At 37.1% G+C, this 27,244-nt stretch overlaps 1 protein-coding gene across 1 annotated transcript in view; it reads right to left on the bottom strand.

Annotated features, from left to right (window-relative positions):
* The window catches only part of ADGRV1 (adhesion G protein-coupled receptor V1), a 273,128-nt gene that overhangs the window by 221,450 nt on the left and 24,434 nt on the right, over positions 1-27,244 (bottom strand). Inside the window, exons 10-22 of the mRNA XM_071580491.1 lie at positions 24,093-24,269; positions 22,799-23,022; positions 14,131-14,163; positions 12,912-13,038; positions 12,638-12,823; positions 11,725-11,905; positions 11,059-11,222; positions 10,358-10,481; positions 9,711-9,977; positions 8,175-8,301; positions 5,904-6,121; positions 4,089-4,832; positions 1,715-2,088 (exon numbers count right to left, since the gene is read on the bottom strand). Of these exons, the coding sequence (XP_071436592.1) occupies positions 1,715-2,088; positions 4,089-4,832; positions 5,904-6,121; positions 8,175-8,301; positions 9,711-9,977; positions 10,358-10,481; positions 11,059-11,222; positions 11,725-11,905; positions 12,638-12,823; positions 12,912-13,038; positions 14,131-14,163; positions 22,799-23,022; positions 24,093-24,269 (2,946 nt within the window). The remainder of the gene's footprint in view (positions 1-1,714; positions 2,089-4,088; positions 4,833-5,903; positions 6,122-8,174; positions 8,302-9,710; positions 9,978-10,357; positions 10,482-11,058; positions 11,223-11,724; positions 11,906-12,637; positions 12,824-12,911; positions 13,039-14,130; positions 14,164-22,798; positions 23,023-24,092; positions 24,270-27,244) is intronic.

Here is a 27,244-nt window from a genome sequence, read left to right as displayed (position 1 = left end):
CTATCTCAAGCATTAGATAAATGTCAGTCCTTCCAGATACTGAATGTGCCTTCAGCTGCTTAACAGACAGATATGGACATAAAGAAAATAAACCACTGATAAAACAATGCTGTGTATGTGCATCATCTCTGAGAACTCTAATACCTCTCTGGTGAAATGGACGTAAGATAAAGACAATTAACATGCCATATAAATTTTTAATTTTGCTTCACAGTTGATTGATGATCTGTGGCATCACAGAATTATCAGTGGCATTTGAAACTGAAGGAATCTATTATCATAGCAGATGGTAGGCACCTGGAAAGCAAACTGAATTGAAAACTAGCATCATTCAGGCAAGAGGGTTACTTTCAAATACATCATAAGCTCTTCAGTTATAAAGGATATACTTAAAAAGTCATTACAGTTCCAAAATTGGAAAGCAATCTGAAATTGTTTTCCAAAATAAGCCAATAACAAAGAAACAGGTATTGTGCCTTTCTCCCTTTCAGTGATTAAAAAAGTAAAAATTGTTTATTTCAATCCTCCCCAAAAAGGTAAGAAGTTTATTTACTCTGGTGGCCACCACCAGAGACAATTTAATGTTTAAAAACAGCAACTCACAACCAGTATCAACTGTATTAGTATCAAATATAAGCAATTTATCTCCTAGAAATTATGATGGCAAATTATTGTGGAAAAATACATCACACCTTGTCAGTGAATGACCTGCAGTAAAATTCTTTCAAGCACATTATGTAGCACAGAAAAATGAAATAAAAATATTTGTAATACTCCATTCTCAAAAAAGGAAATTAAATTTTATTTTTTAATTTGCAAATCATGGTTTAATCCCAAATGTCAACTCAGTATCATGCAGGTACTCACTCACCATACGTCTCTCCCCATGCAGAGCCAAATTGGAGAGAAAAGGTAAACCTTGTGGGTTAAGAACAATTTAATAATAGAAATAATAATAATAATCATCTATATTATTATATATTATAGTTATTCGTTATTATTATTTGTATTATTACTTCTATTATTATTTCTTCCATTATTATTATTAGAGGGAGAGACTGTAACAGAACTTGGGAGTAACAAGTGATGCACAGCACAATTCCTCACCACTTCCTGACATATATCCAGGCCATCCCCTTCCAGGTAACTCCCCCTGTTTATATACAGGACATGACATTCTGTGGTGTGGGGTGTTTCTTTGGCCGGTTCAGGTCACCTGTCCTAGCCATGCTCCTTCCCAGTTTCTTGTGCAGCTCCTCACTGTCAGAGCACAAGGCACTGACAAGTCCTTGACTCAGGGTAAGCAATGGCCAAAATGGTGTGTTACCATCATTCTCCTCATCCTGAATCCAAAACATAGTACAGCACCAGCTACTGGGAAGAAAATGAACTCTCTCCCAGACAAAATCAGGTCATGGTCTCAGAAATTGCAGAAGTACAAGAAAAAAGCATTCTCCTAGGAAAATTTTAGCCTTCTTCAGCTTATGTAATAAAATAAATTTTCTTAATAAAAATAATTTGGGAGGATTTTAAAAAATGACATTGAAAATGCCATTGTGACAGGCTGTGGTAACAGCAACCAATTATGGAAAAACTTTGCTTAACTACAAAAACTAACAGTGTGAAATCAAGGCTCTTTGAAGGTCTGTTAGTCTTGCCATTAGTTTTAATGTGTCCAGAATTTCTCTTATACTTTTCCTTATGAATACCTTACCTCAGGAATACATGCTCCAGTGAAGCCAAATAAACCATTAGCATTATCACTTTTCTGTATTCTTAATCTTGCTGTTGTGTTTTCTTGTGCAATTCGAGCTCCACCACACACAGAAATTATCTTTAGGATGAATAACTCCTCTCCTTCTTCCTCTTTGTCATCCTTTGCAGACACAATGAATGATTTGTTGGTCTCTCCTTGCCGATATCCCAAATACCCAGAGACAGGGTGGAGGTCACTCTTTGCAGGAGTTGCATGGAGTTCATAGATCTCTGCTTGTGTCAACTTTCGCTCATAAAGCCTTACATCCTGCATTAATCCCGTGTACCTACTGGTGCCATTGATTCCTGCTCCAATTCTCACTGTTCCTGGACCTGAGAAGGAAAGTATAATTTTCCTCATGTTATTCTTATTCTTCAAAGTAATAAATCTTAATAATAAATATTAAATATTAAAAATTCAATGGTAAACTTCTTATTATCCCTGGATTGGAAATCATATTGATTTTGCAATGCAGATCAGGAGGTCTCAAGCTTCACCCCAGTGTTAGAGGTAGATCACCACAGATCAAATAACTCTATTCTAGACCATTCACGTTTTTCATCCTAATAGTTCTATTTGCACACTGTCACCATCCCTGATTTTAATTAATCTTGGAAACTTCTTTCTTTCCACTGGAGATTTATAGAATACAGCTGCAACTTGTCTCACTTCTGTTTTGCCAAATATTTGCTTTGCCCATTTTGTATCCCTCTGGTAGGACAGTGAATCCATTTTGATGATCAGGGTATTAGGCCCTCTGGACACACTTGTACCCTAATGCACTGGGAATAGGGGCTTCAGAAAAAAATACACCAAAATCCAAAAACTTTCTACAGCAGCACTCATATTTCTTTCTCTCCAAACAATTATCCTACTCAACAACTCAGAGGCTCACAAATGCCTTTTTCACAAATATACTAACCTGGTAGGTCATACTCATTCCTATCATGCTAAAACAGGTATCTTTTCAGTTATATGATTTTGGAAGAAACTGTGCTCTTGAGTGGACTGACACTGTGTTACTTCTAGAGACAAGCAACCCCAGTAACTGTTAATGGTCACAAGACACAGGGGACAGAATGGTGAGAAAAGCCAGGCTACTGTGCTCACCCCACTGCATAGCATGCCACATCAAAAGGAGAGATATTAAATCCTTACCTTTTACCTTCAGTAACTCCAGCCAGAGCACATGCCATCTCCACTAATACAGAAAATTTACCATGACTCAAGATATCCCTCTAGCAACAAAAGCATTACTGCACTTCATACACCTTTGTTTTAGAAAATGAGGTGAAAAAAATTGTTTCCAAGCTACATTACTGCACATCTGATGGAAATCATTAAATGCAGAGGTAAAAATATCTCAGACTTCACTGGAAGATAATAGGTAGAAATAAAATCCTACACTATAAAATTAATGAAGTCTCCTCTACATTATCACTCTATGTGCAAATATATGCATGTAGATGAACATGCATTTAATGTAACTGTATGGTTTTAATTTTCCTTCGGTGAATACAGAAGACTGTATTCAAAAATTTGGTAATAATTCACTGCCTATCCCTATGAAAACATGCAAAACTGATGGTGAAAGAAATAAAGGACAAAGATAGAGACTATTTCCAAGAAAACAAAAAGAAAAAAGGACATGGAAGAGTGAAAAACTGCAAAAGGAGGACTAAATATAAATGAAATAAAGATGTATTACAACCATATAATATCTGACTTTATAAAGGAATTGTTCTGATACTCATTGCTATGCTAGTTCAGTGTAAAAGTCCCTAATGGCTACCTACGACTAAAACCTGTGACTATCCAGTTAGAGAAACTGAAGTATACATGCCGGTGTTCCTTGGAACACTATTAAACATAGGGGCATAATTTTCATATACCATGTGAATAGATAACTAAACCTAAACTCTGCAAAATTCTATTGCTTACAAGTCATTGGCTTAGTTGTAATATAATACACAACTAGAAAAAAAATTATTATATTTTGTTTCAGAAATTGAGAGGAAATAAGTTCTTTCTCAGCCACAGCACTGTAAATATTATGGAAAGTATTACTGGTAAGTACATATAAGTATATGTATACATAATAAGCATACATATAGAAACATAATTACATTCAAATTATTGCAATCTAATCTCAGTTACAGTTCTGACAGTATATGGACATTTCTCAGTACTTATTTCTATACGCTTTTTGAAAATCCTTAGAATTGTCTATACATTCTTTTTAACTAACTAATCAGATACAATAATTCAGGATATTGCATACATCTTTCAAGGTGCATTTTATGCAGAAAAATAATGCAAGCTATTGACTCACCATCAGCAATTGCTTCTCCTTTAAGGCTCTTAACTCCTCCAACAACTGGAATTCCATCCATGTAAAATTCAATTATACTTTCATCCAGAGTAATGAGAAGATGAATCCAAGTATTTTCATCCAGATATTTCAGGATTACTGCTTTAGCTATATATGTCATATTGGACCCTAATGCTGTATAATGAAGCACTACAGAAACATGAGAATCATTTGTTCGGATTTTCACACCATAATATAAGGTGCCATTACCATCATCCTTTTCAACTATATAACCATCAGTACTGACATTAGGAATTAACCATGCTGAAAATGTAAAATTAGTTACTGCAGTATTTCCATCATAGAGGTTTTGCAGATCAATAGTTCCAAATGCATCCTCTTTACCACTGAAATATAAAGCATCTGTTCCACTGTGATGGCGTCTCATGTGGGGCTGAGATTGCACTGAACTTGGAAATGATCCCAGCAACAAAAAGTCTACCATTGATGGTAGTCCAGCTTGAAATGTACTAGACAGTATTTCCCACCCTAAACGGACTACACCAAAAGTGCCTTGTTGTCTCCAGATAGTGAAGTCTGTAATATAAGAAAGATCATCTTCAGAAAGAACATCTTCCACTATCTCTCTGTCCTGACTCTCTGGATCTATAACAAAGACTCCAAATGGGTCATCATTGAATGGGATCATCACAGTCACAACAAGGTTTGTTTTGGACAACTGCCCACCAGGACCAGGAGACCCACCTATATAAGGGAAGTTAAGAGTAGAAGTTAATGGTCTGAAAAATGTTACTAAGTATTTACACCATTTAAAACAAAATATGTTTCTAAATATGCCTAAATATTCTTCAAAGAGCCTATGAACTTTTAAAAATTGATTTAATTTCTGATATAATATTAACAGAATTTAACTCTACTGGTTTTAAGACACTAGAGTGAACATTTTCATAGAAAACAAAGCAGTACAATATTTTTCAACTGAAAAATGTAATTGTCTTTAACAATTTAAAACAAGATTAGTTCCAGCTTTTCTGAATTAGCAATGAGATAGGTTACTTTCAACTAACTTGAAAAGCATTGGGTCAAATTCAGGTCTCATATTACTCCAAGATTCACACAAATATGAAATGGCAACATTTGGCCCACTGCCTCTGAAACAAGCAGAGATTCCTTCCAAAATCTTTGACCAGTTGTGTATTAAAACTGCTGCCAAATCCTGCCATTAGTCATCTACTTCTCCACTGTAAGAATTCACGATATGACGATCATGATTTGAATGTAGAGCCTCCATGTACCAAGTGTGCAGAGTTCTACTCAATTTCAGTAGGAAAACTGTACACACGTGGATTTCACTTACAGAAATGTCAACACATTTTCAGTTGCATCTCAGTAGAAAAGGTCATAAATAGATTTGGAACTCTGCTGGATAGCAGACCCGTAGCAGTTGTAATTTAAGAGATATGAAGTGGTAACTATATGTATTTTACCACCTCTAGAGAAAAGCCAACAAACCAATCAATCTCCATTATGCATATTAATAACCTTTAATACCTTTGTTTTGTCTTCAACTACACAAAGCTCTACATCTCTGAGATCATCAAAAGATACCCTTTTCAAAGGTCAGATCATCAACATTGTATCCATACACCTAAATTAAGATTAAATGAAAAAGAAAACCTAAAATCTTACCAGAAAAGTATGGGGTATCAAGATATGATTCAAAGCAAAGCTCTTCACAGGGTTGTTTCTTTATGATCAATTAACCATAAGTATTTTCTACCAGATAGGAAGATAATGGTTATATGAAGACCGTACCTGAGAGGTTCACCAACTTTAAAATGTAAAATTCATTGAATTCTGGAATTTTATCCGGAACAGCATGGAGTGTTATTGGCTTTGATCCTTCACCATCCATGAAGCACACAGTTCCATAAGTTTCATAGAACTCTTCTCCTGGCCTCAGTGCAGAGTCATTACGAAACAGCTGCCAAGTCAATGAGACATTGCCAAAGTGTCCTCTATGTCTCAAGATCCTGTTCAGAGATACAGAAAGAGTGAATGTCCTGGCAGGTATGCACTAGCATTCCCCATTAACAAAGGAAAATATGACTAGACTACTCCTTCTTACTGTGAAAAATAATATACAGAGTTCTAAATAATGACAAACAACAACTAGAACCACAAAAGTAATATAATCCCTTTCAAAGGCCTGCAATTTCAGGTATAATTCTACTCCCAGGTATATCACAGGATGTTAGAAAAAAGGTAATCAATGAAGGTGCATGCAAAGTAGTATTGTTAAGCCAAACATTAGGGGGTTTTGCACAGCAAATTGACATTAAAAATTGAGCTACCTGGCCAGTCTTAGACAAGACAGTGAAATATCTGCATTTAACCACAAACATTTCTTCCTTTAGCCATCAAGGCTCCTTAATCTCTGGTCTTTAATTTGCGTTATGTACTGTGTCCTTCAAAAATCCATGATTCTTCCAGATTAAGAATGCAGTAAACAAAAACAAGCTTTTATTTGTTTGCATAGCTATCTAGTAACATAATTTCACCAATTTCCAAAAGACACTATAAATAAACACTGAAGAATATAGTTCTTTTATTAAGAAAATGTGTTTATGTACAAAAAGAGTGCTTCTCTTTGCATAGTAAAAAAAATACTGTATAAAGAACTTATACAAGGCTGAAAAATTAATTCAGCAAAAGGAGTGTGGGCACGGCCACAATGTTTCTTCTGCATCCAAAGGTTTCCTTATGTTGCCATTGACCAGGACACTCTATTCCAATCGTGTAGCCCTGTTGGAGTAATTCCAATTACTCCTTTTATAGCTCAGTCCTGCCATAGCTGTTCTCACTTGTTAGATTATATGCCATTTTGACTCTTCTGTTATGTACTACACAAAAGTCAAATCATTTTGAGGGTATGGAAGAGACAGTTTCCTAGTAAATACATTTTTTCAAAAAGGTGCAAGCAAGGTCCTCAAATGTTGCCTTGGGATCATGAGCTTCCGTGTATATAAACGTGTTTCATTCAAATCATTATTCTTCACACCATTGAATAAAAAGGAAAACAATATTATCCTGCAAGTAAGGTCACAAAGGCACAAAAAACCCCCAAAGAACAGTATAACAAAACCAAACACAGAACATATATTTAATATACTCTTTTCACAAGGATTTAAATTTTTTAGATGTGCAACACAACCATAAAGATCTAATTCACAATCACTGGCATCTGCTTGAAGGCTTTAAAATAAACAAAGAAATCAAATAAATATATATATAAAAGAGAACTAAGCAATTGTGAAAAATCCTCTTTCCTAACTGATTACACTGTCAGATTAATTGTGAACTAATTTTTCTTCATATCCTTTCTAGAGTTTTATTGATGAAAATCAGCATTTTTGTCAGTTTACAATCCCATCCTGACTTTATGGAACATAACAAAGTAAGAAGCCAAGCAAATTAACATCTTAACCCTTCCAATTCTTGAAAACACTAGAGAAAAGTATTTTCAGTCTAGAAGAAAGTCACATCTGGACTTTGAGTATAGGTTTCTATCTATAAGCAACAGATAGGAGAAAAACAAACTAACAGAAAGAATACAGTAATATGGGTTGTTTGTAGGGTAAGGTTTCAAAGTAGGGTGCAGAAAGAAATAAACAACCACACAGCTGTATTTAGCTCTATTTTGAAAAGATTTTTTACTTCTTCATTGGTCCAGGAGAACCAAACAGCAACATTCTGTTCAATCATCTAGATCCTTCTGCATCTAAAGTCTTGTAGGAATGTAACAATAAAACAATATTGTAATCTTATTTATTTGTATTTTAACATGAATTTCTGTACATATTTTAGTACGCACAGACTACTTGATAATATAACATTTGAAGTCTTCAATATGTTTATAAATAATTTAATCCAAAATTTGGTAGATACTTTTAAAAAATATTTGTTAAAATAATTTTTAATATTTATCAGTGCAAACTCTTATGAGATTAGATCAAATTACTATCCATAAATTAATACATACATCAGTTCCAAAAAAGGGCAACATATTATTTCAAAGATACTTACAAAAAAATATTACTTTTTCCTTCTTCCACAGGCTTCTCTAAAGGTTCCAAGGAGAAAATTCCATTAGGATCATCATTTGCTTCAATAATAACTGTAGCCACTTCAGGCTTAAAGATAACAGTATCCCCTAAAGAGAGAGTGAGCAATCTTATCAAAACTGGAATCAGAAATGGAGGCAACTCTAAATGAATGTGTTTTCTTCTCACACCAACAGCTTTCATGCAAACAAATAAATGAGCATTGATAAAACAATCAGAGAAAAGCAATATTTGAGAGTAAAAGGCAAATCAGAGTTAAAATACATAAGCAGCATCTCATGCAGAGAGTAAGAAAATGGATTTGCAGAAAAAAAATATAAGTGACATGACCAGAGATGATGCAATTCTGAGCAGAAAGGATTGTATGAGAGGTAGTACTTCATGTTTGATCAAATGGTCAAGTCAGAAGAAAAAGATATGCATTCAGAGATCCCAGCTCTCCTTTAGACCTAGAATAGAAATATTGCACTTTAACTAAATACAAGGCAAGAACAATGTCTAAGAGGTTATTCATAACCATATCACAGCCTATTTGAAAGGAAAAAAAATACAAGACACCTGTGAAATAGAACACAAACCAGTAGGATTTCTGTTTGTACATTAGCATGGTAGGGGATAGTCCAACACCCTTCTAATGTTCACAGAAGATTTATATTTCCACCCCCATCCTGTTTTTCCATCCCTTTTAAGAGCACTAGACTACTTTTATCCCCAAGTAAACAATGTGTTTATGGTTTTAACTTCATGTTCCTCGGTCCGTATTTCCTCAGAGGTAAAACAGTCCAACAAAAACTTCAAAAGGGATGTAACCATTAAGGTCAATGTATGCAACACATCAGAGAAAGAAAACCTTTTTTTTTTTCCTTTCAGGAATACATATAGAAATATTCTGTATTCTACCCATTTTTGTAGGAATGTGTGCCAGGAGGAAAGCCATCACACGTTCACAATAGAATGGTAAAGAAAATACCAGCAGATCCTGAACAAAGTTAGTAAAGTAGAAAAAGACCACTGAAGAGAAAATTAAAGAAGGGACAAGAATGGCTTTGTCCAAGCATTTCCATAAAGTTGAGGTTTTGTAAGAGAGCTAAGTAGCAGAGTGAATTCTAGCTGACCTCAGGACCTTTATACTCATATATTCCAGCTGACCTTTATACTCAGATAATTGAGAAAAATTACTTTTTTCTTATCTTTAACTTATATTTTCTTCCATGAGTCAAAACCCCACCTAACTTGAAGGACTTACATTTGAAAAGAGATTTTAACTCTAGTTGTTTTTTCAAGACAGTTTTCAGCTGTATAATTTAGTTTTTATTTCCAATTCAACAATTCAAGATGAAAATCCAAACACTGTGTACAGTAATTTTACATAATTTTTAAGCAAACCTTATTCATATAATGCCTGGCATTTATATATGGCTTTATGATAAGACCAAGCTGGTAAAACATATAGGAAAAAAAAAGAGTTACTAAACATACATTAAATTATTACTTTTACCTGTAGAATTCAAAAGGAAAATATAAAATGATTCATCAGTTTCAGGGGTATCATCATCATTAATATACACAGATAAGTTCTGCTCTCTTTCTCCGATGGCAAACCAAATGACATTGCTCTTTCCACTGGGAACAAAGTCTCCCTCTTCATCTGTTGCATCTCCATTAACAGTAAGGTACTGAACAGCAACAGCAGCATCAGCAGATCCATTCCTTAGGACCGTAAAGTTTGCAACACTCCCTTCTGTAACACTCACTGTCAGAGGTTCTGAAAACACACAAGCAATACATCTCCCTGAGTTCAAGCCTGGGCTCCTTGCATGTGACCTATTTACCTAATTCTTCACTAGAGAACCCTTGGCCTCAGGGAAATAGAAGGTACATGCAGTAAAAGCATGGAAATAATTTCAGGTATACAAAAATATTGTTGTACTGAGCCACCTAGCCAATCCCAGCATCAAAAAAAAAGAGAGTAATAAAATAAAATGAGGGGAGGTACCGAATTAAAAAAAAGGCAAATTCAACACAACAAAAAGTACATTTTATGCAAGCTCCATTAGGATTAAGATTACTCAGACATCTGGTCTGTCAATAAAATCTGTTGGGGACAGTATATGAACTCTACATTTAAAAGTAGTAATATCTAACCAGCAAAATAAATGGGGTCATCATTTCTTGCAATTTGTAACAATGCAGTGGTTATATTGCCCAGTCTGGCTCCATTAGTAGCATTGAATAATTTGATGATGAATACTTCCATCTCTTCAGGTACCTGAATGAGAAAGTATTAAGAAATTAATTTCTTGCATACGAAGCAAAGAAGAAATTAATATCAACAGCTGAGGGAGTTTGTTTATTTATAGATCCTTAAGTGTGTCAAGAGGGATGACAAACTTACACAGAAATCATCCATCAAAAATACTTGTAAATAAATCCCCTCATCTTTACTGCTGTACAGATGACCCAAAAGTTATCTTACCCTTTACTGCTTCTATTTAACAGTTTATTTAATTATTAAATTATTACTAATTATTCTCATTCTTTCTTACATTACTTCAAATATATCAGCATTAAAATAAAAAGGCTATCAAAACAAAGCATTTATTATTATAATTTAACCACACTTGACCACTATCAGCTTCTAACTTTTTTTTGTTTATAAGTATGCACAATGCCACAAATTCTTTTATGATGTACATAAGTAAACTCAGTTTTACACAAGTATTTTGATTATTTCTACAAATAATTATTAGGTTCTTTAAAAAATAGAGTTTTCTTCTTAAATGGCAATGTTTTAGCACTCCTCTTTTTTTCATATACTTATACAAAAACACTGTAAAAATGGTTACCTCATCTGGTAATGAGTAAATGGTGATATTTTTTGAAAACTCCAGATTATCAAAGAAAATAGTCCCTTGTTCTGGATAGATGTCATTAGTACATGCTGGGTCAACAATCCAAGACACACTAACATTGCCATAGTTTCCTTGGTTTCTTACAACTCTATAGGCAGCTAAAAAATGCAAACACACACAGTCAGTGTGCATCTTCAGAACAACACAAGTCAAAACCAAAAAGGTCAGCAAAGCTGAAACAAAATAAAATGAAGGGAAATATTAAGGGCACGCAGTGATAGTCAATTACAGAAATTTGTAATTTGTTATTATACTTGATACAACAGAGATAAATTGAAGTCACATATATGAAAATTTAGCTCTATTCTCTCACACAGCACCCTATTCCTCAGGGAGAACTACCACCTCCAGGCTGCACCTTGCACACCTATCAATATTCTGCCCCTCCTGTCTGGCATATTCTCTAGGCTATTCTCTAGCCATATCTTTCACTGGATTGACTCCTATGGCTTTCCAGGCCCATCTTCCTCTGCTTCAGTCTTCGCTACTGATCTTGAGTGAAGACTTGATGCAGACATTGACCTAGGAAGGGGAAATGGGGAAAGAAGCCTTGCAGGGGCAGACAGCAGATAAAGCAGTAATTCTAATAAAAATAATTACCAGTGTAGATGATTTCTCCTTTACTTTCCTTTATTGTTACCGATAGTTCATCAGGGAGAAACTGAATGACACCATGTGGATCATCATTCTTCAAAATGGTTATACTGACCATTGTGGCATTCCCCAGTTTGCCTGGCATTTCACTGTAGCCACTGAGTACTACAGCATATGCCTCATCCAGCTAGAAGAGGGAAACTCAGTCAGAATAAAAAGACATATTGAGCATTCACATCCAAAAAAAAAGTGCAAACATCCACAGTCTGTAGCCAGGCAGAGAGACCGATTTGAACAGAAGTAAATCACACACAATTTCTACAATCACAGTGGGTTTGTACATTGCCATCTCAAAGAGGGAAAGCAAAAATTTTAAAACCATTGACACTAAGCTAATTTTGAAAGAATGTATAGTTTGCATTATTTATATTCTAATCTAATCTTTAATCTAATGGGACTTTGTACTTTATATACATTTCCTGAAAAGAAGCTCACACCAGATGCATCAGTAACACTAAAACAAGCACTGCAACTTTGTATGCATACAGCAAATATTAATGTACAGTGGGGTGGAGTGAGTGCAATTAGCATATATTTACTAAAAATGAAACAAAAAGAAAGTGGTTGTTCATGCAGAGTTTGAAAACACAATGGCACTGTATACTATCAAATGTCATGGATGCTAAAAGCTTACATGGATTCAAAATGTAACAGTTTCAATTTACAGAAAAACAAATCCACTGAGGACTACTGAAGTCAAAAGCACTTTCTTGTTAACCAGGTATTCCTGGTTTGGAGGCTGGAAATACATTCTGCAGGAAAGCCATTGTTCTGCTCCTGTGTATTTTCCTATATTTCATAAGTGACAACCTGTTATGCTGTGAACACAGTTTGAAGAGAGGAAAACATTATTTTTTACCTCTGGAATCCCATCTATTCTTGTCAAAAGAGTAATTCTGATCTCTCTTTCCCCAGGCTTAAATTCCAGAATTCCAGTGCTTCCATAAAACTCATTATTGTCCCTTGGTTCTACAGTGTAGCGCAGAAACTGCCTGACAAGACTTCCTCTGCTACGGACAATCTGCAGTTCGACAGAATCCCCTTCCTATAAAAAACGAAATCCAGCTTTTTACAAGCATCCTTTTAAAACTTATTTGTTCATAATGATTAAAAGAAGTTATTCAGATAGCTACCTTTATACTGTAGGGACCTCTAGAAGAGGAAGAAAATTCAAACACCCCTCCAGGATCATCATTTTCTAATATAATAATTTCACGAGTTGTAAACCCATATTTCAGTATTTGATTTTCCACACTGACCCTGGGAGACGAAGGCAAAAGAATTTTTTTGAGTGATGGTTTTGTTTGGTAAGCAAATTCACATCTATATAAAGGACATAAGAATCCTGATGAATTTTATGAATAAATTATGAAAACAATTACCTGCAAAAAACATAATAAATTAGGAAGGACACGTCAGTATGTTTCATTCATTTGCAAATAAACCCCAACTTTGCTTCTGAAGTAAGTCTGTTTTCAGACTGTTTTTTATAGTTGATAGTCCTTGTGGTTTTTAGTCACACATTCACAAAACACAAAGGAAAAGAAATAGAATTGCGCACTAAAACGGTAGAGCCACATTTAGTTTTTACTGTATTTGGATCAAAATATAAGGAAGGATCCAAAGTCACTTTTTTAAAAAAAAGGGAAATTGCATTTCTTGCATTAATTTCTTCAGATATCTTAATTTTCAATAATGGTGTCTTAAGTTCATTACTAACAATGCCAGAAAAACTACTACTAAAGAATGCATCAAGAATGCACCTTCAGACTGATGGTTTTGACACAGCTTATTAAGTGTTGATTTATGAATTTAGATTCCTGTGCATCTTCAATGTTTTCTAGAAGAAAATTTCAATGAATAAAAAGGAAATATCTATTTAAAAGGGTAACATGTTATATTTATTGCATATTAAAAAAATATGTCATCAGATACAGTCACTTGTGTGGACATAAACTAAAGTTAGGTCATTCAAAAAAAGATAATTGCTCATCTTTGACTCCAGGAAACTTCTCTATAGTTCTAATCAGTTCAAGCATTCAGCTGGGGCAAATCGTATTTCTGGCAGTTTAAAACAACTAATCCATTATTGCATTGAATACTGTAAGATCCAACACTAAGCCATGCATTTATAACTTCCATCATTCTCAAACCCTAAGTAAAGAAACAACTTCATGCCAAAATCCCATGCCATCAAATTAAACACCAAAGGGCAAGCAAGCATTTCCTGAAGGATGCAGAAGACATGGTTCCTGAGAGGAAAAGAAATTATAGACAGATTCTGTCCAAACCAATCACTAGTAAAACAAAGCATTGATTCACTGAAGACAAACCACAGTTCATTGCACTTACCCAAAGTAAACGACAAACCTTTCTGTCTCTACCCTGTCAACACAGAAAGAAAGAAGGAAAGAAGGAAAGAAAGAGGTGGGGAGAAGGAATGAAAGTGCCACTTGCTGGAATTTCAGTACTGCTAATCTTAGGCAATAACAGTAACAACAACAACACAAAGCTTTCTTTTCCCTTTCCAAGTACGTAATGGTCTTTTTATGGGAATCCTCCTTGCTTGGCATTTTCCTGTTGACAAATGCTATCTTAAGTGGACAGACCCCACAGAGGAGAACTGTTCCCATGACCAATTCAGCATGTCAAGGCCCATTCATGGTACACCCTATCCAGCCCTCCCCAGGAGCTCAATCACTGCCAAGCTCTGCATCGGCTCACAACTGCACCAGCAGCCCACATTTATAAACAGCTCTTCACTTAAAAAAATATAATCAACATACATCCATAATATGTTATTTCATTAATCTTCCATAGTAATAAAAACAGCTAAGCACATTGTGAATTATAACACATACATATCAAAAACTCTTTTGGCACAAAATTACACGAAACTTTTTTTTTTACAATTTTTCAGTTAACCAGATTACCAGAGTGAAATATTAACAAACAAAAATATAAAAAAAGGAAAACAGAAATAAGAAATAGAAAAAAGCACATGTATCTCCTATTAAAATAGTATAAACAGATTATCAAAGCATTTATAAAGTGAAGTTCTGACTTAAAAAAGAATTCAGATTCAGAATTCAACAGACACAAGAGTTCATTCAAAAGTTTGAGGTAATAAAGTAAATATACTTTCAGAGGCATTCCTTCCACCAGGAGATCTGAGTTAATAGAAATTTCTCAGTGATTTCCAACAAGACTACACTTTAAATAGTATACACTGAGACATTCTCCCTTCAGAGACATATTCCAAAGCTTTCCAAAATCATCAAGCATTAATGCAATTAAAAGATCAAAGTGAAAATTCCAGAGCTAAAATTTATGCTGAATTTTCATTATACCACTCTTAATGCTAAAATTTAATTATATCACTAAATTGTTGATAATATATTTCACATCAGAGAATACAAATGAACCATTATGTCAAGTGAGTTTTTGATATGCATGGGCAATCTTAAGTAGTTAAGACATAATAAAAAATTCATGAGAAAGTGAAAGGACATGGCTGAAATACCACCTCTTTCAGCTTCATAAAGTCACACTACATGAGTCCAAACACAGCTCAGACAAGAAAATGCCTGTTAGGAGGAACTGAGGAGCATTGCTAGTATCACGTTGTTGTGCACAACAGCAGAAATCCAAAGGGTACCAGAAATTAAACAGTCTCAAGGTACCATAAGGTGGTTCCTCGAGCATCTCCAGGTGTTCTTTGAAAAGACTGAGAAGACTGGCAACACTTCATCACATTTTAACAGACACAGTGGAATCTAGAGAACTTGCATGTCAGAAGGTAACTAGGGAGATTCACTGTTAAACGAAAAACATTATTTTGATTTTTATCCAGCCAAGTTCCATTTTCAAAATTAGGATCACTTGATTGACTGATCTGACTGATGGATCTGACCATGTTTTCCCTGCGTGACTGGCCAGGTTGCTACCACTGCACTGACAGAATAAATGTTGGTTACTATTCAAACACAGAAGAGGAAGCTGAGCAGTGGAACAGGCTGTCCAGGGAAGTGGTCACAGGAGCAAGCCTGTCTGAGTTCAAGAAGCATTTCCAGAACACTCTCAGGCACATGGTGTGACTCCTGGGGTGACTGGCATAGGGCCAGAGTTGGACTCAGTGATTCTGATGGGTCCCTTCCTACTCAGTATACTCTATGATAAAACAGCCTGTGCAAAACTGGAATAGAAGCACCTACACTCAGGCTTCCAGCTTGGAACTGTTGTTACATGAGCAATGAACAGTGTACACAGCAGGATCCCTCAGGTCTATGCTCTCAGGTACACACATACAAATCATAACATTCCTGGACCAGGACCCACCAGGTGACTTCCTGGCACAACCTTGGATTTGCCTCCTCAATGTGGACCTCTCTGGCAATTACTGAGCTGTGCCTAACCCTGGTGACCATCATCCAATCCTGACATGCATTCCCGGCTTAACCTGCCCCACCACCAGGACCTTGCCTCATGCCCTGGACTCCAGGCTGCCTCCACTTTCCATATGACAAATCTCATGTGAGAAGGCAAGTTATCAAGGAAGTTCATTCTTTAAAAATATCTTAACTGTTAGTTAGCAAGAACTATAGACAAATTAGGACAATGAAGAGAACTTTAAATAATGTTTCTACCCTTTTTTAAATGCAGAAGATTTTTGAAGATTTTTGACTGACTTTAAAAGAATGGCAATTATGAACTAAATATCACTGCAAATATTAATTTTTAAGAGACGCAGTTGAATTTGATAGCTATCAGCCAAGAACTGGAATCATGAAGAAAGTGAATGTTTTGAAGAGCCCCTAAGAAGCTGAATTGCAACTGCGTACGTGTATTATTATTAAAAGCTCACTTCTCTAAAATACTTTCTCTTCTATCAGGCATCTCAGAAAAGGTGCATTCAGTCTGCCTGTTGAATGTTACTCAATTTGCTTCCTAGTTTTGCATTCACCCCTTCTTCAATTTTTTCAGTATTATTTACTGACTTAATTAGTGTCAGAACCTAGCTTTAAAAAGTAGCATTAAAGTAGGATTTACCCCATTATAAATTCCACAATGTTTCTCATCTGAGGAAACCCATTCTCTCCAGGTGTAATCCACAATTTATTTGATTTTGGAGGCTGTTTTTTGTTATTCACAGCAGAAACTATGAAGTGTTATTACCTTGAAAAGTAGTAACAGCAAGCAGTAGGTGTTTGGTAACACTCATTTAAACATTCTACTACTAGGTTCAAATAACTTTTTCCCCATCAAAACAAGATCTGATCAAACCTTGAAGAAAAAGCCAACATTTTACTTAATTCTTGTAGCATCACATGTATTTCTTATTGAAAAAATTACTTAAGAAAGATAGATACAGTTTTGACACAGGCACTAAGCACAGATAATCTCCAACTTAGGAAAATATCTCAACTACATTAGACACTATTTTAGTGTTTCTGTGCGCATAAATAACACACATGCGTTACATATAAGCCCTAAATTAAGATCCATAGACTTTAAATGACATGGGTCTTCCATGACATGCTAATATTTTCTCATGAAGCAATCTCTTATACAAAAAGAAATATTCACAAACATTCAAACCCACATTTTGTACTCATAAATTTTTAAAAATATGTTTTCTAAATCTGCCCAAGACAGAATTTCAGTCTATGGAAATTTGTACACAGAATCACAGGATCACAGAATCAATTAGGTTGGACAAGAGCTTTGAGATTGAGTACAGCCCATGACCAAACACCACCATGTCAACTAGACCATGGCACTGAGTGCCATGTCCAGTCTTTTCTTAAACACCTCCAGGGGCAGTGACTCTACAACCTCCCTGGGCAGTCCATTCCAATGTCTAATCCCTGCCTTGTGTAAAGAAATTTCTCTGATGTCCAACTTAAACCTTCCCTGGTGCAGCTTAAGACCATGTCCTCTCATCCTGTTGCCAGTTGACTGCAAGAAGAAACCAACCTCTGCCTGGCTTACAACCTCCTTTGAAATGGTTGTAGAGAGTGAGAGGTCCCCCCTGAGCCTTGTCTTCTCCAGGCTAAACACCCCCAACTCCCTCAGCCTCATCACACTTGTGCTCCAGGCTCCTCCCATGCTCCATTGTCCTGCTTTGGACCCACTCCAGCATCTCAACAGTCTTCCTGAATTGCAAAGTCCAGAGCTTGACAGAGGGCTCGAGCTGTGACTTCATCAATGCCAGGGACAGGGGAAGAATCACTTCCCTAGTCCTGCCAGCCACACTTTTCCTGATACAGGCCAGGATGCCATTGGTCTGCTTAGTCACCTGGGCACAGTGCTGGCTCACATTTAGTCAACAGCACCAGGTCTTTTCTGCTGGGTTCCTTTCCAAACATTCTCCCCCTAGGCTGTAGCACTCCATGGGGTTGTTAAGGCCAAAGTGTAGGACCGGGCACTTGGTCTTGTTGAATCTCATACCATTGGTCTCAGCCCATCCATCCAGCCTGTCCAGGTCCCTCTGCAGGGCTTTCCTACCCTTGAGCAGATCGACACTCCCATCCAACTTAGTGTTGTACACTCATTTACTAAGGGTGTACTTGATCCCCTCATCCAGATCATAATAAAGATGTCAAACAGGACTGGCCCCACCACTGATCCCTGGAGGGCACTAGTGACAAGCTGCCAGCTGGATATGGAAGCATTCCCCACTGCTCTCTGGGCCTGGACATCCAGCCACTTCTTAATCCAGTGAAGAGAGTACTGCTAAGCTGTGGGCTGCAGCTTTTCCAGGAGCATGCCATGGGAGGTGGTGTCAAAGGCTCTACTGAAGCTGAGGTAGAGAACATCCACAGCCTTTCTCTCATGCACTAGGTAGGTCACTTGTTCATAAAAGGAGATCGGGTTTGGTCAGGCAGGATCTGCCATTCCTAAACCTCTGCTGGCCAGGCCTCATCCCCTGGTTGTCCTGTACATGCTGTGTAATCACATTCAAGATGATCTGCTCCATAACTCTGCTGGACACCAAGGTCAGGACAACAGGCCTGTTGTTCCCTAGATCCTCCTTCCGGTGCTTTTTGTGGATGGGAATCACATTGTCCAGCCTCCAGGCATCTGGGACCTCCTTGGTTAGCCAGGAGTGGTGACAAATGATGGAGAGCAGCTTAGCAAGTTCTTCTGACAGCCCCCTCATCACCCAAGGATGAATCACATCTGCTCCCACAGACTTATGAGTACCTAAGTGGCACAGCACGTCACTACTCACTCCTGGATTTCAAGGGGTTTGTTCTGATCCCCATCCCTGTCTACAGGTTCAGGGGGCCAGTTGTCCTGAGGATAACTGGTCTTACTGTTGAAGACTGAGGCACAGAACTAGAACTATAAAAATCTCCATGTTACATTCCTTCAGTTTTGTTTCATTTTACACACACACATACATATATATATATGAGATATGTACATATGTACAAGGATCTACTCTGGCATCTTGATTTATGTGAGTCATGACTCAAAAAGACTCTGAGCCTAAAGACTATTTAAACACTCAACTTTTCCTGGATTATCATTTTCACAAATGAAAATAAATTCATCAAGGTGTTGCTGTTCCCAGATCCTAAAGTCCACAAGTTCTCAGCACCATTCATTTAAGAGTACAAAGACAACCTGCATGCCCTAAGGGTCCTGGTCCTTCAGTTTTGTCAACTGGCAAATTTAGAGCTGTGTATCTGCACTTGAGGGATGACAAGAACCCGTAGCAGAATGTCTTGTGCAGAAGCAAAAAACAACAACCAGATTTTTTAAAAAAAATCCTATGTGTGCTTACTGGGTAAAATGAACAGCACCTGTATGTATACATGCTGTCAGAAAGCATAAATACAATTCCCATGGCCTGTTCCACCTGCATTCATAAAGGAGGCTAGTACAGACTTCACTACAGACATTTGACTTATGCTTTGTCTCGATTCAGGCCTAGTCAGATGTAGGCAGGCATTCAACCTGAAGCTGCTCCTAAAGAAAGAAAATATGAAGAAGCTGCAGCAGGTATGGGACTGTCTTGCTTCTTTATCACTCATCTGTCTTCTTTGGAAGCATATTCTCATGATATACATTGGCTTTTATTTTGTGGACAGCATTCAGAATTATTTTTAATATCTATGGCCTACAGTTGGTGGCCATAGAGCAAAGAAGGGAGAGACTATTTTTAATGACTTGGAAAGTTTCTTCTATAGTTATGGATGCAATCAAAGCTCATTTAAAATGTAAACTGCCTTAACAACACCACTGAGCTGTAAATAATACATCTTTGTGAGAACTAATTATTTTATTATTTTGTCCATGCTAATACTAATTGCAATAAAAAGAAAACCTATGAACATATTTCCACGTCTATAGTTGCATTAAAGTCCTTACATGCTCTATTTTTCTACTGACTTATGCTACAATTTATCGAACAGTGCAAGCACATCCACAGCAACAGTGCATCTTTGTGTTATGGGTTCAGCCAGGTGGGCCTAAACTTAGGTTTTAAAGTTCAGCTAGGCCTGGGATTGTCAGCTGATTTAAGCTGGGCTGAGCTAGCTAACAGATGACTCTTCCAGCCAATAATATTGTATTCCATCCATATTACATCATTTCAAAGGGTGTAAAATCCAGTGTGTGGGAGTGGCTTAGTCAGTTCTGCTATGGCCGAGGTATAAGCCAGACGTGATCCAGCTTCTGTCTTGGAGCAGGCCTTGCTTCTGCCCCTGCTGCCTCTGCTTGCATTTTGTTTGCATTCAGGGAACTAGAAACATTTTTATTGTTACTCTTTCTGTTTCTTGCTATGTGTCTCTTAGAGTACTTACAGATCTAGTGTAATAGACTTTGCTTTGTATTAATTGGGGAGTGGGAAGTTATTCCTTGTTATTATATATGTAACTTGTGTAAGTGTGTGCTATATTGCAGTTTCCTCTTAATTTTCTCTTTCCTGTATAAATACATGTAGTTAGTTTCAGCATAAACCTGGTTTTGAGGGTTTTTCTTTCCTCTCCCTCTTCTTTTCCCTTAGCTGGTTGGGAGGGTGAGGAAACCTTTTCACTCTGTCCTGGACAGTTGGTGTTTTGCCAGCTCAACCCAGGACACTTTGTTTTCATGCTAATTCACTACCACTGTGAGGTGCTGGCTGCCAGCCTTGGAAACTGAAATCTTCTGTTCATCCAGAAACTACAAACTATGTAGAAAGCGATACCACAAACTTACACATACCACTCTGCCAGTACCCTTCACCTTTGGTTTGAAGAGTCATCTCCAGTACAGAAAGGACAACCAATCCATACTTGGCTTCCTCGCATGTTAAAGTTGCCAATTTCACTTGTAGCCCTGAGGGACACTATGGAGGTCTAGAGAGTAGTTCAGATTTTTATTTGTCCTTATTTACCTTTTTCCTGGCCAGAACACCTGCTCCTTACTTCACTCTCAGACCTTGCCAAGTGTGGGAAAGCTGCTTACCGCTAGCAGACTTTTTACCAGCCACTTCATGATCAGCAGAACCTGCTACTACTGCCCTACACATCTAAAGCAGTAGCTGCATTTGTTCAGCTGCCAGTTCAATCCTCTTTGCAGAAATAATTTCTAAGGCACGAGGTTACTACTCAGAGTAAGCGGCAGAAAGCTGTACTTAGACATACTGTGGAGTTGTCCAATCTTAAAAAGTTAATTTTTATTAAGTTTTATTTCAACTTATTTGGCCACCTTAAACAATTTCTTCCTATTGCTAATCTCATTTCCTGCTTTGTGCCAGAGACTCTAATAAATTCCTTCAGACAAACCAGTTTCATGCACAGAGGGGAAAGCAGAAAACAGCTTGCAATAGTCTCCATTTGATTTGTCTTGGACCAAGGCCACCTTTTCAACACAGTAGGTACAATGAAATAATTCATTCTGCACTAGAAGCATCCACCAGTCAACTTCTACACAAGCAGAGCAATCCTTAAATGGAACAGGATCTTTCCTGTGTGACAGAATGATGCTCAAAAAGCAGGATCAGCAACAGCTTGAGGAGTTGGTTGCTGGTTTACTAGTATGTAATCTACATGAGTATCTGGTGTTAAAAGTTCCCAAGAGCTTGTCTGAACTTCCCATATAGGACAAGGATACTTCTGCATATGGTGTGGACTGTGCCAAGTAGTACATGTTCAATGCAGACATTGTAGATGCCAGGCCTCTATTAGCATATTTCCAGAAAAAAACTGAAAAAATACATATTAGATTATTACGAGGTATTACAAGAAGTGGTGATATTTCTAAACTATATATACAACTAAGTTGTTGGAAGCAGGACCAAAGAAATTATCAAGATTCTTCAATTAGTAAATCAAAGACAGAATACACTCCTGGATATGAAATAATTCAAGTATTCTGAATAGTGTTCACATGATAATATCTCCTGAGGTCTCCTACAGCCTTAATTATCTTGCAGCCCTGACCTCATGCAGAAGACTACAGTACTGTGGTTCAGAAACACCACTGCTCTGTCTGCAGCTGAAGCATATGATAATGACCACACCAGCCTATTCTGGAAGACAGCAATTGTGATGGAAGTATCTAATTATCAAGAGCAAGCAATAATGAACACACAAAAAACCCAACAAAACCTGACCTAATTCAGCAATAATATCCTGACTATAAACCTTTATTTCTAACAGAAACACAGTTATGTACTGTTTTTCACTGTTCATTATAGTTTTCCCCAATATCTCACTAAACATTAGTTTGCTTAAAATATAAGCGTTGTAACCAAGAGTTATAAACATGAAAGCTAAGTGAACTTCTTTAATAGCATTAATTATTTCAATCAAAACATAAACAAAATTACATCATTAGAAAATAAAAAACACAGTTTCTTACACTGACCACCCCTCAAAGAATCCATACGACTGAATTAAGGGCCCAATATTCCTTCAGGCATTTATCAATATAATACAGACAATACCTCATAATTAATACTGTGCATAATTACATATAAATTGAGTACCACAACTGATACATATGAATAAAGATTAGGGTACAATACCTGTCTAGAGTTAATAACACAGTTTCATTCATTTCAGGTATATCATCGGCTTTAATCGTAATGTTGATAGTACTATCACTTTGTCCAGATAAGAAAACAACAGAACCATTAAGAGGACTTATATCATCATGTGTTATTGCCTTGTGATTAGGACCAAAGGGTTTCAAACTCCAAAACACTGTGGCTTGGCCATCAGTCCCATCTCGATGCAATGCAATGGAAACCTGTAAAACGTGAGTCTGCTGTGACTTGCAAAACTAGATGAAAAAACAATTAAACAATTACCCCCTTGCAAACTACTGTTTGAATACGAGCCTCAAAATGTTCGCCTTGTGGTTTTTACTTACACCTATGTGTAAGATACGAAATCAAAGATGGTCAACAGAAATAGATATTGAATCTTATCCTTTCAATTATTTATCCTTTATACACTTAGACATACATATACACTCCTATGCACTTAGTGGAAGTGACAGACTATTAATATGGCAAATCCCTTAGCACCCATAAAAACAAAAAGCTTTGTATGACTGATTTATTCAGTGACCAGCTCATCATGACACAACCTCAGCTTAAAGGTTACAATCATTTTATTCTGGTTGTTACAGTACAGTTCCGACTTGTACTCTGCTTAAGGAAATGAGTGGTTTTATTATGAGAATAAGAAACAAATTATCTGATTTAGGATTTGAGGCAAGATTTCACTGAAGACAACTAGGGAAAAAAAGGGAAAATGTAAGAAGAGATTTTTTTATAAAGGTTCCTTTGGTTGGGACTGGAGCACTCAGATGGATGGCAATACTTTTGAAAATGCTTTTTTGGGTTCTCAGAAAGAAAAGTGTATTTATTGGAAAACAGACCCAGAAAACCAAACTATGAATTCACATGTAAGACAACTTTAGTACTGACACTTCCATAAAATTTGGCAGCAATATTTACTTTACGTAACTGTCTTTGCAGTTGTGAGAGAGATTAAACCATGTGCTGGTTTGACAACCATCTGCAGCATCATTTGCTCCATGTGAGCATCAAGACCTAACTGGTTCTAAATGCATAAAGAGAATGCAAAGATGAACGTCACTTCTCTGACAACTAACATTATTTCAGACCTTAATTTTACAAGCAATTTTTCTGCCTTTTTTTTTTTAAGAAGCAGAATATTTGAGACAAGATAGAAGTTACAGGAAGGATTTTGGTCACTTTACAACTTTACAATATTACAGTGAATACAGTAAACTTTGCTCTATCCAAATAAATTTTCCTACTAAGGGACAATATAAAAATATTTACTTACCACAGTAGCAGGGGAATCTTCTGGCTCAGACAGAATAATTGGAAGATTGCTAGTAAAGCCTATTTCTCCATTTGCAATATCTGGAGTAATCCTCAGAGAAATATTTTGAATCTCACCTAATCTGGGACTCATAGGTGGAACTAGAGGAATTCTGTTCACCAGTTCAACTTTATACAGCTGCAGGAAAAAGTGAGAAAAACTTGAGAAGTAAGAAGCCTTAGTACCAAGTCAGAACTATTCTGACATTTTGAAATAAATTTCAAATGCAAGGAGCAAAACATCTCCAGAATAAATTTCTCCTTTTGGCAACACTGTTGTTACAAAATGTTAAGTAGATGTGTATGAAATGAAGTGGATGATACTGAGCTTTTTCAGCAGAATGGTGTATGTCTCAGAGAAATCATGTTTATGTACACAACGACATGTATGCAGAGAGAGAACAAACACTAGATTGGGCAATTCATTACTAGACCTATGAATTGATCTGACAAGTGCCCAAACTGTTGTTCTAACTTCATTTTTTGACACACACTGGTAAGTACCTGCTGAAGTCACAGGGACCATAATAATTTACAGCCTCTCATGAAGCCAAAGAATGACTCAATCTTCTTTCCTCTTTCATACAACTTTAGGAAATTCTCTATTTACAGTAACTAACATGCTAGAATTACATGCAGAATTGAAAATCAGTATTAATTTCATAACTGCAGTCTTCTCTCTTATTACCATATTTTTGATGTCTTATTTATACTTAGAAGAAATAGAAAATGGTTTATTCATTCTTTGAATAGGAAACACTACTCCCTAAGGCCAGCAACAGCACTGACATAGCAAGGAAAGCAAAACCTTCCTATTTTAGCGCTTCTTTCAAATATAAGTTTTACCACCATGAGGTTCTGTCTACATGCATCACTACCAATAAAAGTTTCATGGTTGATTTGTATATACTTTGCAAACATTTCACTGGTGTATGAACCACCAATGATAACCATTAACTCCCACTAGGATGCTTTGCTTCAAGTTATCAGTTGTCATCACACAGGTTTCAATGGAGGAGAGAGAAGTGTCCTTATTTAAATCTACAAAGGAATTATGAGCCACTATTTCAGATGATGAGTATTAAAGGCCTCTGACTCTTTGAAACTTGGTCTGTATAAAACTTTGTTCTACTGTGTCGGAGGAGACACAGGGTTTATACACTGGCAAAAATACTACAAGATATGGATAGACGAGGACGCCGAAGCCCAGGAACCCGGCTCCCCGAATATGGAAGCTCTGCGAGAGATTTATAAGGACTCTAATGTTCACACCCTATATCGATGTTTCCCCAGTTTGAATGTTATACACCCCAATGTGTCTACCCTGGTTGTTTTTCCCTTGGTAGTTCCTTGTCCAAGTTCCCTCTTCCCACAAAACCCTTCGGGTCGCAGCCCCCTGTCCTGGCCCGACCCGGCCATGGGGGCGGCGGCCGGCGGGGCCGCCCACGTGGCGCCACTGGAGCCCGGGCGGGGGCCGTCCCTGCCTCGGAGTGCCGGAAGCCCTACGGTAGACTTTCCCCGCCCTCTCATTCTCCCATTGGTCCTTTTGCCGCTCCTCCCCTCCCTCCTTCCCTTCGTTTGCATGTACCCAATGAACTGTGTTAGTCCGCCCCGTCTCCGCCTCTCTTCCCCGCCTACATCCGGAGAATTCCCATGCTCTCCTCAAAAGCTAGCGCGCGGCAATGAACTTGGCTTTTCCTCGTGGACTCCTGGCAAGTGCGGGCTTGTTCCGTTCGGGACGGTCGCCGGGCCGGGGGCGGGAGGAGCCGTCCCTCGCTTCTAAGGGGCCTGATCCTAGGGAGCCCTGCTTGTCGCTTTCCTAGCCTGGCTCCTGGAGGCGGAAACCTCTCCACCGTATCGGTGCGAGTATTAAAGGCCTCTGACTCTTTGAAACTTGGTCTGTATAAAACTTTGTTCTACTGTTGCTTAAGTAACAGGCAAAAATATTCGTGTACATTTTATTTGATGATATATGGGAAGTTTTATAAATATTGTATTCAGCAATTCATTCTCAACCATACAAGCCAGTTTTTGAGAGTCTAAGGAACAGAGGGTGGGTCTGTTTATTTTCTGTTTACTAAGTTTTCTTAGGTCAGTAGGCCCCGATGCAAATAACAGCATGCAGGTGGAACAGCATACAGTTCAGTAAAGTTTCTTGAAACACTACAGAGTTGAAAGAAGTCCCTTTCTCTAGAGCTTCTGATTCTGGATCCTCAATTTGAGATTAAAGTAATAATTAATTAAGTACCAAGATTTTTTGTTTTAGATTCAGTGTTTCCGTTTAAAGCAAATCAGCTCATAAGGAAAAAAGAAGGCACTGCAAATTGAATAATACCAAGTAGTTAATTAAATTAGTTCATCTTCCTGTCCAAACAAAAACAGGTTTTTTAATTGAAGATGTCACTGAAGAATGTTCATCTCACTTTTCCAGTTCCTCTATCCATTCTCTCACTGTGTTTAAGCTTCATTTCCTCCTTCACCCATCCTCCCCTGATCCCCGAGTCAACCCTTTACTGGACTCAGTAAAAACGCTGCAGTTTTTTCTCATTCTAAAAATGTTTGCTGAGACTATCATTTATTCACAATGTAGAAGGATTGTCATAGTAATAAATAGGGGCATTTTTCTTCCCTCTCTAAATGAATTATTTGTACTAGAAGTTGCCTCTGATGTTGTTTGTTCAAATAGAAACATTTTTATGGTTCATGGAGAAAGTACAGAATATCCACTCCCCATCTCCATGGAATCTGTAGTTTGAAAAGCCTGGCCAAGTGCCTGAATTCTGAAATTCTTGTCACATGTATGACTTGTCCGTACTCCACACTGAAATGGTATTTCTAATCTATCATTTAAAAAGGGCTTGAAATTAGGCACTTCAATTCTTTTACAGATCTTTCAGATCTCAGGCAGATGGTAAAACATACTAATCTATTCTAATATTTCAGAACACAATTCCTTATCTAACTGAATGCAAAAACAGTACTTACTAGTAAGGCAAGAATATAATTCTGGCAATAGTTTTTTCTCTTTGTTCTTTAAGAGAATGTCAAGGGGAGGAGGTGGAGGGAAGAAATATTTTCAAGATTACAGAAGTAATTAAAACATCTTTGGTAGAT

The sequence above is a fragment of the Pithys albifrons genome, chromosome Z (genome assembly GCF_047495875.1).
Source record: "Pithys albifrons albifrons isolate INPA30051 chromosome Z, PitAlb_v1, whole genome shotgun sequence".
Taxonomy (NCBI): Eukaryota; Metazoa; Chordata; class Aves; order Passeriformes; family Thamnophilidae; genus Pithys; species Pithys albifrons.
The sequence above is the reverse complement of the archived record's forward strand: the minus strand, read 5'-3'. Positions and strand labels throughout refer to the sequence as shown.